The 17,861-nt window shown below is 50.5% G+C and overlaps 2 protein-coding genes across 2 annotated transcripts in view; one reads left to right on the top strand and one right to left on the bottom strand.

Annotated features, from left to right (window-relative positions):
* Positions 1–17,861, top strand: part of LOC144104883 (isobutyryl-CoA dehydrogenase, mitochondrial-like) — a 119,862-nt gene that overhangs the window by 40,113 nt on the left and 61,888 nt on the right. The window lies entirely within an intron of this gene.
* On the bottom strand, positions 6,130–17,356 carry LOC144104884 (alpha-(1,3)-fucosyltransferase C-like). Its single transcript, XM_077638116.1, has 2 exons — positions 17,270–17,356; positions 6,130–11,671 (listed from the first exon to the last, which is right to left on the bottom strand). The coding sequence occupies exon 2, from the start codon at positions 11,655–11,657 to the stop codon at positions 10,536–10,538; it is 1,122 nt and encodes a 373-aa protein (XP_077494242.1). The 5' UTR covers positions 11,658–11,671; positions 17,270–17,356; the 3' UTR covers positions 6,130–10,535.

Below are 17,861 nucleotides of genomic sequence, written 5' to 3' on the forward strand. Positions count from 1 at the left end.
AGGCTAGGGCACCGGCACGCTCTGACCCACCCGATACAAAGGATAAATCATCATCGTCATCATCGTGTGAACGGCAACCTCGAGACTCTCCCGCCGTGGAACCCATGTTACCGTCGTCTATTGCGTACGGACATTTCGCTCGCCATAAATGCGGGAATATCTTTTTGGGTGGAGCGAAATAGGTTATTTCGCGAAATATGGCGTGAGGGGTAGTCTGCTGCTCCCGCCGCGGTGGCTCAGTGGTTAGGGCGCTCGACTACTGATCCGGAGTTCCCGGGTTCGAACCCGACCGCGGCGGCTGCGTTTTTATGGAGGAAAAACGCTAGGGCGCCCGTGTGCTGTGCGATGTCAGTGCACGTTAAAGATCCCCAGGTGGTCGAAATTATTCCTGAGCCCTCCACTACGGCACCTCTTTCTTCCTTTCTTCTTTCACTCCCACCTTTATCCCTTCCCTTACGGCGCAGTTCAGGTGTCCAACGATATATGAGACAGATACTGCGCCATTTACTTTCCCCATAAATCCAATTAAAAAAAAAATATGGCGTTCTTTTAGCCACGCAGTATTGTTTAACACTCGGCTGACAAGCATTGTGAAAGCTGGCCAGCTCAAGGGCGTACTACCTAGCCGCAATTACCGTCACGCCGTATTAATCTGGCCACCTATGCGGTAATCATTTTTAGTACACGAAGTGAGAGCAGCCATTCGCCGATGCAATCGGTCCCTCAGCTACGCAGTGATCAGACCCCCGATCTCTGAGCTGAAAGTCCGGTCGCTTGACCACGCTTTACCGTTATGGGCGAGAAAAAAAAAAAAACAGCAGCAGCACAAATAACGGCATCATAATTCAGTAGGGAAGCAGCGGGCTGACTTTTTCGCGTTAAGCCGATCTTGATTTGAGCGCTCTGGCGAATACGATCTTAAACCAGTTAGTTCGAAGAGAAAGTGCGGGTGCATTTGTGTAAATATGTATGAGCTGTACACGTGCGTATGTATTTGCAGATGTATGCGTCCTATATGCCGACGCATTTCTGTGTATTTAATTACGTAGGAGCGGTCCAGCATTTAACGACTCGTGCGAATAATAATAATGTCTTAGATATCAGAGGCGAACCTGCCAGCAGCTCAAAAGAATATCTTAGCTTTGGCGTGACGCTTTCTCAGCAAAAATACTGCTCACTTTCTCCACGCCCTCGGCCCAGGCAGTGGCGCAGTCATTGGCGAAGGCGTGCTCCCCGAGACGCGCCCGTTAATTTGCGCGAAGCCTCGTCCGAGTGACCTTGGCCGGAAGAGGTCGCCACGAACGCATCGAGGAGCGAGAAAGATTGTTTGCAGCTTTTAAGCGCATCCTGTGCGTGGAACGCTTCTGGGAATCCCGGCGTCATCCGCCTCGGCGGCTTGGCTGCCAGTGCGCTCCGACGCCCGGGTGGCTCCGTGACCGGCGAAACAAGCGCGCTTATCGGCGCTGCGTTTTGATTGGAGCTGCCGTGTCCAGCTATGGGACTGGAATCTCGCTTTCCATCTGATCAATGTGGTCGGAAATTGGTTGTTCGCATCATGAAACGATACAACAGATTTGTTTCACGACATCAGATTGCAGTGAAGAAGGTGCTGTTTCTTTTCCGGTTTATAGCCACGAGAATTGATCGGGAGCCTGCACCAGTCAGAACCCATATGTTGCTGCGAGATGGCTGGGTTGGGCGCCCGTTGAATAGCAGAGGCACTTTATCTATCGCTCGAGATCCATAAAGAACGACAGAGAGGGCTTCAAACTACGAGGGCGCACCAACGACAATAACGGCGTTTCAGAAACATAGGCCGCAGTCGGGAAACATGCGGACTGCCGCCCGTAGGAAGAAACAAGTATAACTCGGCGCGGGCGGTAATCGAGGGAGGGAGATATTTGGATGTTTGTTTCTTGCTCTGAAGTGCGCCTGCAGACTTCATTGACTCCGCTGTAGCGGCATTATGTCACGCGACTACTGTGGAGTCTACAACAAGGTCAAGTTATTACGGTTTGTATCGGTACAGCGTCGTCAGAGCACGGCCTCCGGTAGAGTTATGCTCGGTCTCTCGATCGAACATGATCGGCACTCGATTACTGCTCTGGCAGTTACGTCAGAAAGGAACGAATAATATCACGGCTGGGACTCCTGCTCACCTCTCGGTGCCATGTACACTCGTAAGCATTATGAGAGCGAACAGAGTTTGAGCATTAATTTGTTGATTACTTTAAAGTTACGCTTGACAAGCACAGTTTTTTTTTTCTGCTTTCTAACTTCAGTTTTCCTCTGGCATTTAATATCCAAGAGACGAAGGATGTTCTGGCGGGCTAGTTGGTTCATAATGAAGCGAACAAACTGCTCGAACAAGACGGGAAGTGAGGCGCACAAATGGGCAAAGCGCATTTGTGTGCCTTACGTCCCGCCTTGATCGCGCAGTTTGTATACTCGTTCGCTTCAATATCCAAAAGCCGTTCTCGAAATCGCTGGAGAAATAATCGGAAAATTCGCACTTTCGTGCGACAGGTTTGTTCCCTCTGACCGTGCTCGCGACTGTACTTGCTCTCCGCTGACGTGTTTGGGCATTCTCGGAATTCCGAGCCTCGTGTCGTGTTTTCGCGCTGTGCTGGGGAATGCGTGGTGTCGACGCGGTGTAACGCGAGCTGCTTTGCCCTTTCAGCGGAGGCCGGTTGAGTAGAAGCAAAAAAGTGAAGCGAGAGCGTCGGTGCAAAGCGGCGCTGTCTGACGTCTAATGTGCGCTGCTTCCAGCGATGGCTGCGAAACAACTTTCTTTCTGCTTTGCTTCACGAGAAGGAGCGCGCAGCGTATAGGCACTGTGCTGATTTTATCTTCGTTTTTTTTTTCTTCCACCTCTTCCACGCTGCTCTCCTTCTGTCTTTATCTCCCAAATTCCCCTCCCTACGCAGAGTAGCATGCCAGCGATATTGAAACGCCGGCTAAATTCTCTGTTTCTTCATTAAAGAGTCTCTCTCTCTCTCTGAAGATGTCGCACTCTCTTTCCCGCCCAGCTTTAGGGCAAGAATGTCGCGGCCAAGTGAAGCCTGCCCTCCTCCCGTGTCCAGGCAGCCAACGTCGCTGAGCCATCGCGAACATTCAGGCCTGTGCGGAGAAAGAGGGGCGCTTGGTATACCAATCGATGGCGTCTATGCGTTCAAACAGCCCATTGACCGGTTTAATGTAAGGGATTACCACGAAAATACTTATGCGTGTGTTTTAACATACGTGCGAGATGCAGCATTAAGAAAAAGAAACAAGAAATGTTACTGCTGTCATCTCGCGAAGAAATAGCAAACAATGCTTGAGCGTTATTGTTTTACTCTCGTTATTTGTTCCCAGCCGCCAGAGCCCCGAGCTGCTGACGTCGGGGCGTCTATGTCCGACGCAGCCACTGCGCGCTGTGTCGACGCCCGTGTGATGCAGCGCCTGGACAGACGCTGGGCTGAGGGTCGACGCTGCGTGCGTTCGTTTTCTCGGTCCTTTGCGCAGTTCAGTGCTCTAATATTGCGGCCACACACCGTCGTGGCTCCTCCGCTGTTGCGAACCATATTTCCTGCTCCGCCATTGTCGCGTGCCATGCGAAATTTCAGATAATTCTCACCCTTTCAGGAAAGGCCTAGACGGGGTATGAAACAAAAAAAATTACGACTAAATGTCGCGACTGCGAGAAATTTTAGTGCCGAAAATCCAGCGGTTTAGCCCGGAGCATCTTTCTTCGATTTTTGCTGAACGACGCAACGGTCGTGATTTTACGCGGACTGTAAAGACAAGGGTGGCCCAAGTCAACGCTAATTGGCTCTCACTTGGACTGTCATGCAGGTCCAGCTCTGCAGAGCGCACGCAAAAGCGTCGTCGCGAGAATCTGGCCTGTGAGTCGTACGTGTAGCACTCTTTCCTGCGTCAAAAACAATTCGCTTTCCCGAGCCACTCTCGCCAGCGCCTTGCTAACAGGTGTACGCGGCCGCTGGCAATAATAATAATAATAATTGGTTTTTTGGGGAAAGGAAACGGCGCAGTATCTGTCTCATATATCGTTGGACACCTGAACCGCGCCGTAAGGGAAGGGATAAAGGAGGAAGTGAAAGAAGAAAGGAAGAAAGAGGTGCCATAATGGAGGGCTCCGGAATAATTCCGTCTGTCGTTCCAGCCCCCGCCACACAGACGCGGAACGTGCAATGTCGTAGGCAGACGACCAACGAACGCGTAGCGGAGGTACGGAAATGCGCTGTAAGTATGCGCACATTTTAATTCCGTGCGCCTCTCATGTGTTTAGATGACATCGTTGCTTCTGTGAGGTTTATTGACCGTGCAACCCGTTTCATCCGGCATTTTTACTTGACGATGGACAAACTGTGTCGTGTAAACAAACTTTCAGTTTTCTAAAGGGCAGTGGCGTCCTTTAATTACAGCCTAGACAAATGATCATATTGTAGCCAATATGTCCTGAACTCTTGTCAATAAGCATAGAAGCTCGTACCACAGTGTATTAATGAAGCCAACAGCCACGAAACCAAGGAAATCTCTTCGGGTATGTTTTTTTGTAAGTATATTTTGTGGATCAATGGGAAATTAGTACACTAGTCATTTTATGGCTAGAAGGTAATTGACTAGTAAGTAGAAGAAAAAAACCACATGCCCAAAGTCGGATTCAAATAATGGCGCATTATGCCTTGGGTTGCCTCAGCGCAAAGTTTCGAGTGTGCTATGCAATGTCATCGCACGTTAAGAAACCCCAGGTGGTAAAAAAATTATTCCGGAGCCCTCCAATGCGGCGCCCCTCAGTCGAGGGCTCCAGATTAATTTTTTGACCACCTGGTGTTCCTTAACGTGCGATGACATCGCATAGCACACGGGCGACTTTTAAGTTCTGCCTCCATCGAAACTTTGCTCTGAGGGAACCCACGCCATAATGCGTCATTATTTGGATCTCACTCGCGGCATGTTTTTTTTTTTTGTTCTACTTAGTAATCACCCTCCACTGCGGCGTCCCTCATAACCCGCCGCGGTGGCTCAGTGGTCAAGACGCTCATCTACTGAGCCGGAATACCCGGGTTCGAACGGCGCGGTTCGGGTGTCCGCCGAGATATGCGGCACAGTTACTGCGCCATTTTTTTCCCCTCATACCCAATTTTTTTTTTTCCCCTCATAGGTCAGCGCTCGTCCTTGTCTGCTCTCCATCCGTTGTCCCATTTTGCGCACTGCTGTAATATTTCCAAGCATGTGCCAATTCACTACATTAATCACTCATATGCCGTGCGTCGCCTCGGGACGTTTACCATTCACTACTGCTTCCAGTACGGGCGTGTTTGCCCGTTGGGAGGCGCCACCGCATGTACACAGACGACGGCGAGGAGGCGATGGAGGCGTCGTTGCGGCGGCTGCCAAGGCGCAGCCCAGCGCGCTTCGTATGGAAATGCGCGGTCTTTGGCACGCTTGCTCTTCGCCACGAGCGCGCCCAAGCGTGGGACTCAACCAGTCATGACGTCACTCCGCGCCTCTTCGGAGGAGTCCTTTTAGCCACGCGCCTGCCTCAAGACTATATTTTTTTTTTTTTTCAAAACACCGCCGTCTACCCGCGGGCGTATGTCGCGTAGCGAGATAACGCGCACGCCTCTTGTGTACTAGCGACAGCGAGCGCCGCCGCTCTCGTGTCGCCTCGTCGCAGTTCACTCTGTGGCGCAGTTTACATAGCTGCGACAGAGAGTCGCAGCCAGAAGGGCCTTTCTTGCGTCGACGCCATGTAAGAGGGCCCACTTCAATGGCTTACTGCAGTCAATGGCTTACCACAGTGGCCGCTGCGCCAACTCTCTCTCGCAGCCAAGTAACCGCGGCGTGTGACTGCTTTCAGCTGAGGACGCACGCATAGAAACATGTTTTCACACTCAACGCGCGCTTTACGGGAGTCTATCTGCGACGCACTGTTTACATAAATGCCTCTGGCCTTCGAGGAAGCCACAAATAGGCGTTCTTTTTTTGTAGGGGAGATGATAGCACTGCGGCCTCAGGTGAGTGCACTCACTCTTTGCAGCGCAGCCCTTGGTGTTCTGCCGGTGGATGGCTTATGCCGCTGAAAGTACGCTGAAGAAGACTGCATCCAGTAATTGCTCTCAGTGAAAATTGGCTCTCTCTGGCTACGTTCGTCCGGCAGCGAAAGAGCGATTTATTCCTGACAAAATAAAGTAAAAAAATTTCCCCGTCAGACGACTCAAACCCGTGGCGTCCTTACCGAAAAGGAAGAAGCTTCCTCTGGGATCGGCTCCCGGAAGTCGATGCCGACGCAGAGATCTGCCGTTGGTGGCGACACCTGCGTCTTTCCACCTTATAAAGGCTCCGTTTGAGGCGAGAGTGGAGTCTCTTCGAGGCAGGCCGACTTCTGTCTGTGCTCGGTGTCCCTTTATAAGACGGATATGGAAGGCTTCTAAGATTTCACACGTTAACTGATCCCAGTGTGTGAAGGTGCTGGTCACCTGCGGTCATATTTATAGAAAGCAACAGCTCAATAAGGCGATGAATCAGTGACACGGGGCCAGTCTTGCTTTTCCGCCGGAACATCAGCGCGTCGTGCCACACACGCACACGCTCAGTGCAATCGTTTTATCGGGAGCTGTAATCGCGACGCTCTTCAGAAGCGGTTCGATCAAGGTTTCCGAGCGGCCAGTCCGGTTCCGACCGACCGACGCCGCTCCTTTTCACAGGCGGCACTGACGGGACCGCAGAGCAGCCACGTGAAGATAGCACGAAGGAAGGATGAAAACAGCTAGAAGAAAAGACGGCGTTCTTGTGTAGCGGAGGCCCACTTAAACAACTGAGATTCCTCTGGAGATCAGCACGACTCAGATCCGTCGCCGTGCCCTGCTCACACTGCCTTCGATGAGGGCTTCGCAAGACTTGGTCGCGCAGGCGCCTTTGTTTCTTTACAGTAACCCGCCGCAGTGAATCAGTGGCTCCAAGGTGGTGGGCTCGATCGCGGCCGCGGCGAAGGCGAAATACAAAAACGCGTGGTGTGGTGTGCGATGTCAGCGCATGTTAAAGGTGGTCGAAAATAATCTGGCGCCCTGCACTAAGGCGTTTCTTGCAGCCCGTGCTGTCGCTTCGGGACTCTAAAACGGCCACACGGACAAAAAAAGAAAACAGCCCTAATAACATTCTTGCGGAGCTGTTACAGGGAGAGGTGTGGGAATACAAATACACTAAGAAGGGAGCAATCATTCATCACATTTAAAACCCCTTTTTAAAAATAAAGAAAAAAAAACTTGGAACTAATTCCTGATAATTAACTTTTCAACTACCGCAGCTAAGCAACTGGTTGCAATTAGAAATTTGTAGCCGGCCGTTAGTAGCAGTCATATAAGTTTTTAGAATTTCGAAAACGTGATTATCCTCGGCGCTGTATGTCGACAAGATTTGGCTACATCGTGCCAAAATCATGCGCTTTCGAAAAACACGCAGGCAAAGCAACATTTCCAGTGCTGTAGGTCCTTGGACCCAAGATAAACTTATTTTTCTAATATGGCGGAGTGCTCGGCTTGAACCATTCTGGCACGGGTCGGCCCGGTATTGCACTGCCTCCGGGATCGGTCCGGGACATAATAGCGCGCGCCCTTTCTTTCTATCCTTTAACTCTCCTACTTTCAGCACGCGGCAGCGAGCATGGCTCGGCTTGAGCCAGTAGGCAGGCCTTTCCTTTCCTTTCTTCCTATCAGCAACAGCAAGAGCTGTTGCGCGCAACTAGTCAAAAACAACAGTGCGCGCAAAAAAGCCGAAATTTCTCCTCCATAGCTTGGCTGCAGTTACAGAGGGAGCCCCGGGAGTACGTGTGATCGGAGTCCGCATACGCGATCGACGACGACAAAAGCAGGCTGACGAGCTCGCGTGTAGAACAGCGTGCAATGGCGGCTGTTTCGTCCCCTCCCCCCGGCGGCCTTGACTTTGTTGCCTCTTCTGTATTTTTCTTGCAAGAGCCCGGCGGCGATTGCATCGTTTCCGTCTTTCGAAAGAGTTGTGCGCGGACGGGCGTTCAGATTCCCAGATTAAGGCGCTATATACAAGCTAATTTGCATACGAGGCCTGCCTCGCCATTCTCTCTGAACGGTGCCGTGTCGCCGCTCTTCAGCCATTAATCGCGGGAGGCGCGACTGGCGGTTGTTTCGTCTTCTGCCCACCGTCGCGAACAGAAAGGTTGTCGCGCATTAAGGGCGGAGCAGAAGACGACGCCAAACTGGCCCTCGTCTTCGTGGAGGACGGAGCGTGCATCATATGTGCATTTGCACCAAGAGCTCTGTGAATGCGCAGCAAGACAACCGTTCGATAGCGTTGTAACGAAGGGGAGCTTTGCTTAATTGCTCACGCGTTGCTGCTTCCTGTCGCTTATACTCTCGTCGTCCAGTTATTAATGCGATCGCTTTAGAAGCCCCATCGTGCCGTCGTTGGTCACAAAATTTGCCTATGGATGGCAAGAAGGGACGTCATCAGACCGGAGCGTTCCCATTGCCTCAAGGGAAGGAATAATTATCCAGGTATTGGCCTTTCTACGTGGATTCGTATTTTTTATCAAGTACACTGGGCGCCTATTTCAGATACATGATCAGTGAAGGCACACCTAATTCGGTAGAACAATAATGGCATACAGAGTTGTCTCTTAGCGGACGCGGCGCAATCTGGGATTAAGAGGCCGAATTAGGGTGCCACCATACATCGAGGCACCCAATGCCGAATAATGCGGCAGCGCCATCTGTGGTTGTGTTAAGCTAAGTTGACCAGGGTTAATCGAGGTAGGTAGGTAGGTAGGTAAAAACTTTATTGGCGAACCAAGTAAGGGTAGCCGTTAATGGAGGTTTGACTGGCTTGGTTCTTAATCCCGGTTGGCGGCCATCAGTCCATGACTTCTGGCGACCTTCTCCGCCCATTCCACCAGCCTCTTCTGTGAGGCTGGCTCTGAGCTAGAGACCGCGATCTCCCAACCTTCTAGGCCTGAGGTTCCAGCGAGATATGGCAGGTGGAGTTCTCGGCATATGAATAGTGTGTGTTCGAAGTTTGCTCTCGGAGCCCCACAAAGAGAGCATTCGGGCTTGTATTGACCAGGGTGTATTAGTGCCAGATATATGCCGGTGAAGGAAACGTTCTGGACTGGAGTTGCCTCCATACAGTCTGTTGTTCCTTCGTGAGGGTGTGGTGTGGTGGCGGATATGCAAGCTTTTCATCTCTGTAGTGTAGCGTGATTTCATTGTAGGTATTCGAAGAGAGATGGTAGAGGCGTTTGGCCCGCAGCGTGCGTAGTCAAGTAGATGCCGATGAAGTCAGCGCCATCTCGGGGTAAGCAGAGTAAGCAGGATAGAGCGATTCTGCTCCAGTGGCAAAATGACCTAGAAACAGCGCTCGGTTTAAAATTGCAATACGCTTATCACCTTCACTGGCTGTTTTCGGAAGGAAACTGCAGTGATAACGCCGAGATGCAGCCCGGATCACTGAGGCTATACGCCACTCCGCCATTGACGTCCACATGGTGACAACGCAGCCCCAAGCACGTAATAAACCTAAAGGATGCCGCACACACTTCAACGTGCGCAGTTACGCTCCCAAAATGTAAATGCTTGAAATAATGCATAAAAAGTGAAGACCGTGGAGGTATGGGGGAAGGTAAATCACTAAGCGCCTCGGAATCGAACAAAGCGCCCGAAAGCCGTTACTTAGCTCCACCTACTTTTTTGTATTTGTTACCTGAATTAGCCCGTTAGAAAAAGAATTGTTTTGATATCTTTAGATATCACTAAAGCTATGACGCCATACCTTTAAGGCGGAGCTTAAGTTTTGTTGGTTTATGGGGGTTTTGACGTCCCAAAGCGATTCAGGCTATGAGGGACGCCGTAGTGAAGGACTCCGGAAATTTTGACCACCTGGGGTTCTTTAACGTGCACTGACATCGCACAGTACACGGGCCTCTAGAATTTCGCCTCCATCGAAATTCGACTGCCGCGGCCGGGATCGATCCCGCACCTTTCGGGCCAGCAGCCGAGCGCCATAAACACTCAGCCACCGCGGCGGCGCAGAGCTTAAGTGTCCCTCCAATTGAAAAATGAACACCTGCTTTCGCACGTCTACTCGGTTTAACCATGTTAAACCCCAACCAGTTTTTCCTTCCCTCCTCAGCCACCGTTCAAGAAAGCGATTGATTGCACCCTTGGAGCTGACGTCGCTTTGGCCCGTCAGGCCCTTGACTGCAGCCCCGCGTAGCAGCGGCACGCGGCCGCGGTCTGACGTCATCGGCCGCCGAGCATTGTCGCGGGTTGGGGTGCGCTGCTCAAGGAGTCTGTTTTCAATTTACGCTTGAGAAAAACGTCACCGCACGTACACTCGTTCGCTCTGCACTTCAGAGACGCAACTGTCCTCTTCACGCACATCGTATAAATACAACACGAAGAACGCACGCTTGTTCCTTGCTCGCTGCCGTGTATACCCACTGGGAATGCGCACAGGCCCGGTACGTGTTCCCTCCTAGCAGAGTGCACTGCCAACGGTGGTCACTCACCGGGCGACCACTTCTTTCTGAGCAGACCTTCCCACGTCATGCACTGGGCGTCTCCCCAGAGGTATTTGTACAAGCTGCGCCGTGGCTGCTTCGCGGAGGTGCGCGAGAAGAGCCGGTGGATCTGTCGACACGCGGCGCAGCCCAGTGGGGGCCTCTCGATGGCGTACTCTTTCCTCCAGTCAAAGTAACGCCTGTACGCCTCGGGTCTCCGCTGCAGCTCCAGCAGGTGGGCGGCCAAGTCCCGCGCCGTTCTGAAAGACGCGAAGTCGATGTAGGACCCCGGGGGTGCCACCAGGGAGTAGTTGACGCCTCCCATCACAACGGGGACCATGTCGTTCAGGAGCGGATGGAAGAGCTTCTCCGTGCTGTAGTCCCTGCATATGGAATTCTCGAAGGCCAGGTAGAACGAGTAGTTGCTCGCTATCTCCCTGTAGCAGCCGAAGTGCTTCTCGCGGCAGCGACGGCGACCGCAGCGCCCGAAGATGTCCACCGGAACGAACTTCTGCATCTCCCTCACGTATTGCTCCCGGTGACTGAAACTTTTGCAGTTCGACACGATCCACGCTGCTAGCTTGGGCTTGGGGTCGGGCGCCGGGAGGAGCCGCTCACTTCTCCTGCGCACTGTTCTGAAGCTGTGCCTGTGAACCACGTCCGCGTCGAATCGGTAGGACAAGGTCCAGTTTATGCCCAGCTTGTCCAGTCTCGACGGGTTCGCCGGAAGTCTGTGCGGCGGCTCCATGGCGTACAGCAGCCAAGCCTGTCCCGGCTTCCGGCGAGGAGGCAGACTTTTCCAAAACGGGCGGAAGAAGGTTTGCAAGACGACGACGTCGCTTCGGTCCAGCTGCCTGCGGTCTTGCGTGAACTTGCACCGGAAAGAGCATTCTTTGAGGGCGTTGTCGCTGAATATGCGATGGAAGAAGTCCCTTCCGAAGCTCTGCCAGATGAGGATGCGGACGACGCGGTCTTCGCCGGTGGATGCCCCGCTGCGGTATGCTCGCACTGCCAGGTAGGCCACACCGCAGAGCACAGCGCACGGAAACGCAGCCTTGAGGAGCAATCGTTCGCATCTCTTCACGCGTCTCACGCCTCGCTCTGCTCCCCGCCCGCAGCGCATCCTGCGGCGTCGAGCTGACAGGGGAGAAGAAAGGAGAGTCGGGTCGTTCATGACGAACAAGCTCGCAGCTGGCAACGAGAATGAAAAGGGGAAAAAAAAAAAGGAACAGGCCAAGGGTGCGCTCAGTAGAGCAATCTCATGAAGCAGATTGCCTACGCTCCACGCAGTGCCTTCGGCGCGCACTCGACGCTCGTTTCAGTGGGCATGAGAACAAAAGTTGATCGTTGCGAGCCTGGCAGAAGCGTCAATGGATGACGTTCACGGGAGCCCGCGTGATCATATTTATATTAGAGCCGCCATGCAGCTGGGCGAGTTGGTTTGCACTAAAAGGCACGGTGCAAGCGCAAGCGGACCGTGAAGAAGACGAACGGTGACACTGAACGCTAACTATGGAGTTTATTTGTCATTCAGCCATTCGCCGTAAATATACCAGACAGTGATCCCAGAAAAAAAAGAAACAACAGGCGAAATTAATGCCGCATGGTGGCCGCGCGTGAAAGAGGCAACAACACCTCGTTACATTCATGACTGAGGCAGCGGTGCCAGTGTATTACAAGGAGGATCGAGGAGAGTGGCGAATAGTCAAGGCGAGACAACCTAATCACCTTCTCGAACTCGCGATAAAAAGTTGCATAAAAGTTTAGGGATCGCACTTTTCGGTTTTTAATTTTCGAAAATTCGGCTGTCTTTTTTCGCTTTTTATTTCAGAACACGAGTTGTTTTTTTGCGAACATTATTGCTTTCTACGAATTAAGTACTCTTTTTTTCGGTGATTTAAGGGAGGAATCCTGTATTGCCGAAATTCACTTAAAGTCTGTCTCAGAATTTTTGACCGCGCAAGCAATTTATTTATAGTAATTAACATGCAGATGGTAGTACTTGGAGCTTTGCCTGTCGAAGAAATTTCTGTCGTCATTAAGAGAGTAACTCAAGTTAAACGAGATAGCCGGCAGACAAAAACGCAAGTGGAAGTTTATTTGTAGGAACTATAGGTCAACATGTTATCGTTGGGTTGTTACGCTCGGTTGAGCACCAGGGCAGGGCGGGGCCGCATATCATCTGTGTGTTGATGGCAGCGAAAATTTAATTCGGCATGCTTTTATGTTGTTGTTTTTTATTTAAACAGAAAAGTACAACCCCGACACGTAATATCGGAGACAAAGCGAGGAATGCATGCATGCTCTAAGTGCCAATAAGGAGACGCATGCTCGGAGAGCCAAGGAAAAAAAAATATGAAAAGCCTGAGTAAAAATAGGTAAACAAGCATCGAACCATAACCGTTTCAAAGTAACAAAAGCAACAGCGCATAAAATAATAGTGACATAAACGCTGAAAGTAAAGATAAAAGCCAAAGAAAATCCAACAAAAATATGGCTAAAAATAAGTTATGAAATCATAGAAAGCAGGCCAAAATACAAACAAAAACTTGGCTAGGAACGAAGCTAAAAAAAAAGAAGGCAAGGAAAGGTTGAGACCAATAATAACACAAAAATATTAGCAGCAATAAAAGAAGATAACCCCTAAGCGCAAATTCGTTAACTGAACAAGGATAATTAAGAAGAACCATTAAGATATAAAGAGTTTGTAGTACTTAAGAACCAAGTGAGCGCGAATTACAAATGTGCAGGTGGCACGGCATTGTTTCAGATAATATATCTCTTTCTCCGGTGTCCTAACAGACGGAGAGCTAACGAAAGTATACCTTAATAAAGACCTACGCAGAAGCCTTCATAAATTTCTTTTTCTTGTTTTTTAGCCGGCGGTACATTGTGAGCTATATGCTCTGCGGGCGAGACTCGAGAAGTGCGCGATGAATGCGATTCTTCGTAATGGCTCTATTCGCAATCATTGGTTGCGCAGTCACATCACATATGGAGTGCCCTCCTTACTGCGCGTTCGACGCTACTGGCAGTCAGAATTTCGGAGTCAGGTGAAGACCCCAAAAGCTGGGTCGGCTGTTCGGCTAGCGCACGCTGTTTATCCAGCTTCAGGTTGTGGGTGGAGGATAAGTAAAGCAAGGTGTGGACCGTCAATAGAATGGTTAACTATAGAGCCAATAGGCGTTCAGGAAATTCGTTAAAGAAATTTTAATCATAGAAGTAGAACCTTGTAAGGGCTAAGAGCCGCTGTGGGTAGACGCAGAACAATTTGCGATAGGTGAGGCATACAGACCTCAATAAAATCATTTCAGGTGCTTGTGAATATGCTTGGGGAGGGAAGAACAGATGTAAATCTACACTCATAGGCCACACACGATGCCCTATAACGCCTTGGCGATGCCAGGAGAGGACTGAACTTGTGATTCTATGTTGACAGATGGCCGAATTATTTTTGTGCTGCTTATGTAATTAAACAAAGCTCTTCTATTTCCTGATTGTGAAAGAAATTCATGTATTATACTCCTCCTCTGCGCGAAGGACAATGGGCTTAAATTTTGCTGCAACGTACTTATAATCTAACCAATTTTGGGGGGCATTGATTCACGAGGAGTTTCTTCCAGGCTGCTTTCCGTCGTCTGTAGGCACGCATACGCACTCGGCATTCCAGCAATTATTGGCGGCTGGACCCTCGTTTACCTGAACAAATGATTCAGACAAAATTCAGGACAGCTATATGCGCCACCTGGCAATGCTAGGTGGCATTATTCCCCCCATCTGAAAAAGAAGAGCACTGCCGTGATGCCGACAGCATCGCAGTCAAGCCAAGGTGGAAACGGAAATAAGCGAGAGGGGACAAATCGGCAGAGTGACAACTGAAGAGCACGACGACTCGCCCGTTACCGCGCACAATGTCAGAGCTGGGCTGTCGACGCCGCAGCTAGCACCATCCGAAGGCACTTCATAGTTAACGTCAAGGACGCGCCGTAGCACTTTGTAAGCACCTCCACCAGTTTGTCACTTGTCGAAGAGGGATGCTTTTTATGCCCACAGCCAGGCAGGAGTATGAGGCACTGGCGGTCGGTACACGATAGCGCGAGCAGTACACGTCGTCGTCTTCCATGCTGTGCTCCACCTGGCAGTACTGGGTATGATTTCTTAGCCATAATGGAGCCTGGCGTGAGGATTGAGGCTGTTGCAGATTTTACTAACGTCTTTGTGGTATTCTCGAAAGATTGAAATTCAAACATGGAATTTCTTAATGTGTGCTTGCTCACTGGCGGTGACCAAGTAGCGTAGACCGCGCAATAAGAGTGGCATCCCAAGTTATATGTCGGTGCCCTGAAAATTCCTGAAAAAGAGGCACTGCGAAGAACCGCATTCCTAGCACATTTCTGAAGTCTCGCCCACCCCGTACACGCATGTGTATGCCTCTGATTCAAGATTCAAAAAGTGATAGAAATTTTTGAATCCTTCGGCATAGGTCCTGAAAAAGGTGCCTTCGTCAGATTTCCCTCTGTTATGAGCCTGGAAGAAAGAGATTTCGTGTCGGAAACTGGCCATGGCAGCTGCACATACGTCATTCACAATTGCTCGAGTAGGTGTGCGAATTAGGGTTTTCTGCCTCTTGATGGGTTTTCTTGATCATCCTAGTTGGCTTAAAGGTTTTCAATATGGAGACCATCTTCCTTGATTAGCTCTAATCTTTTTGCCTTGTTTTTGTTGGTGTCCTTTTTATTATTTCTTTTAGCTCATATCTAGCCTTCTTAGTTGGCCTTATTTATGTTTTTATTTTTAGCTTTTAGGCCACTGCATTGTTTTTGTCGGTTGTTACTTTGACATGACTTTGCTTCGATGCTTGTTTCATATTTTGTTTCCAGGTATTTTTGCCATTTTTTCTTGGCCGTGCGAGCATTAGCCTCCGTATCGGTACAAGAGAGCATGCATCCCTCGTTCTGTCTCCGATGTTCTATGCAACGTTTTGTGGGTATTTCGAGATTGTGATTAGGTTCTCTCGCCTTTGTTCTCTGCTGGTTTCATCTTGGTCCCTTGTTGCATTTACATCCCTGTCCGAGTCATGCGAGACGACATGTCTTTGCTCCTCTTTATCACGCGCGACCTCCATGTGTCGTTTGTTGTTTATTTGTATTTCTGTAGCCACTGTTTGTTATATATTTTATGCGAATATTGATTGACTGACGATCGAAGTTTAATGTATAGCGTTCGATACCGTATAGTTCGCCTTCTTCACTGTCCGCGTTCGCCTGCGTTAGTGCAATTCGTTAAGATCATTTCTATCACCACATTATTTTCGGTACGGTTCTGGGAATTGTGTAGCTCGCAGCTAGGCCTCGTGAGAGCAATACATTCAGCATACCCTGTAATGAACTTAATGCAACCGTACTGAAAGCTTCAGTGGAACCCGCGTTTCTAACACTTCGTTTAAACGAAAACGACATACGTACTGCTGCAGTGCATAAGAAACTCTCCTTCTACCACAGCTATATAGTATAGGTCGTATCGCGCTGCTCGTTTGTTTTGAGGCTCCTCAGCAACTGCAGGGTTCAACAGGCACTCGTCTCAAACGCACTCAGTTCCTTACACCCTGCAGGGGTTCGCCCATCACGCCTTGGCCGTCTCGCATACCCGATCGCTCAGCGTCGATGCATGAAGTTACCGTTTTCGCCTGAGAAGATTACGCTAAACTGGCATTGCGAATCTGGTAGAATCTGTTCAGTACATAGTTCTCGAGGCTGCGCTCAAGCTTCGCTTAAAGACGCGATTTCGACGAAAAATAAACCAGGCGCTGTTTGCGCCATCCTTCGCTGCATCCGGCCTTGTTGGCATCCGGCAACGCGCTTGTGCCGCGCGCACCCTCTTCGGTTCGCTGAATCCCCGGGGGTTTCATATACGGGAACAGAAACGCGCAGAAAGTGCGAATACATAGCAGCGGCGTGTGCGAAAACCATGCTCAGTTTTTTTTTACACTTGTATTGCGCATTTTGTAATAGGACGTCCCTCTGATAGCTTGGCTTAAGGCCTCCATCTGTACAATTCACGCAACACTAATTCTGTACCAAAAGTTTCTCTGAATAAAGACCTTAAGCCTGAAACTGCATTTTTTTTTCTTCAGAAGAAGCACAAGAAATGCGTGGCTCAAATGAGACCGCTCACTCCAAGAGTGGCCCATCGTAGAGTTTCTCAGTGTTTGTTACCCCACATAGGGAAAGCAGGCGACGCCGCACTTCATCCACCATGGAGCAGCGCAGGAATGCCGGGAAGACGAGCTTTCTTACTTGGACTGGCTGTCGTTGGGCATGAAGCGTGGATTCGGCCATTGCAACACGCATTTTCTCGCGGCAAACCTCGAAGAAATGCTGTGCAAGTTTCCACGCCAGCCTAGCACTTGCGTTAAATTTATGAGGGTGGGAAAAGCACGCTGTCAAATAATTTCATCCGCGCGCAGACGAGGGCCTCGCGGCGAAGCTGCCGATTCCGAGGTGGGACCGACGTTTTCGGCCCAGCACTAGCCAAGACTAATGAGAAATCTCGTCTTTCCGGGGTGGACGGACGTGGCCCATTAATCCCCCCCTGACGGGAATGCCACTGCCACGGAAATTATAACCGCGACGTATAGTCCCAAAGCAGCCTGATAATTGCTGCACGGGCGGGCGCAGGATCGAGAGGTCGGCGCACGCGCTGTGAAATCCGAGATAGGAAAGAGCAGCTACTCACAGCCCTGCGCGCGCGAATGACGCCTGTATCACCGGATTACGAGTGGATTTCGCCGCAGGGCCTCTACCGGAAGCGAACGACTATGCGTCACTTCCTTCGGAGGCATGCACGAGAGGAAGCGGTGCTCGGTGAGGAAACAATTCGCAACCGCTTCTATACCGCCGCTCTGCCGCCGCGTGCGGAGCGCCGCACACGGCGAGTGCCAAACACTGTGCGTCCTTCGTGAGCAGGGAAGTACGCGAGCCTTCTTTTTTTTTTTTTAGAAGTTGTAAATTAGACTCATCGTAACACCGAAAGCTCGTCGATTCCTGCTGCCGCGAAATTCGCTGATTGGTCGAAAGAGATCGGCATGACGCCACCACAGCCTGCCCGTCAGGTTGCTACTCGTGAGCAACCTATAGATATATAGAGAAACGAAACAAAAAAAATCTATAATAAAGTGTGGTATGTATATGCAAATGTGGGCACCGTCACAGTGTAGCGGATACCTGCTACTGCCGCGCGACGTTGGCATCAGCAGCCGAACGGCAAAGGCAGTGCAGCCACCGTGGCGGGTTTTGTGGAAAAGATCTCGCGTGATTAGAAATTCCAA

Source organism: Amblyomma americanum, chromosome 9 (assembly GCF_052857255.1).
Source record: "Amblyomma americanum isolate KBUSLIRL-KWMA chromosome 9, ASM5285725v1, whole genome shotgun sequence".
In the NCBI taxonomy this organism is placed as follows: Eukaryota; Metazoa; Arthropoda; class Arachnida; order Ixodida; family Ixodidae; genus Amblyomma; species Amblyomma americanum.

Excerpts from the sequence above, each read along its gene's own strand:
- LOC144104884 (XM_077638116.1), bottom strand. The coding sequence starts at position 11,657 with ATGCGCTGCGGGCGGGGAGCAGAGCGAGGCGTGAGACGCGTGAAGAGA.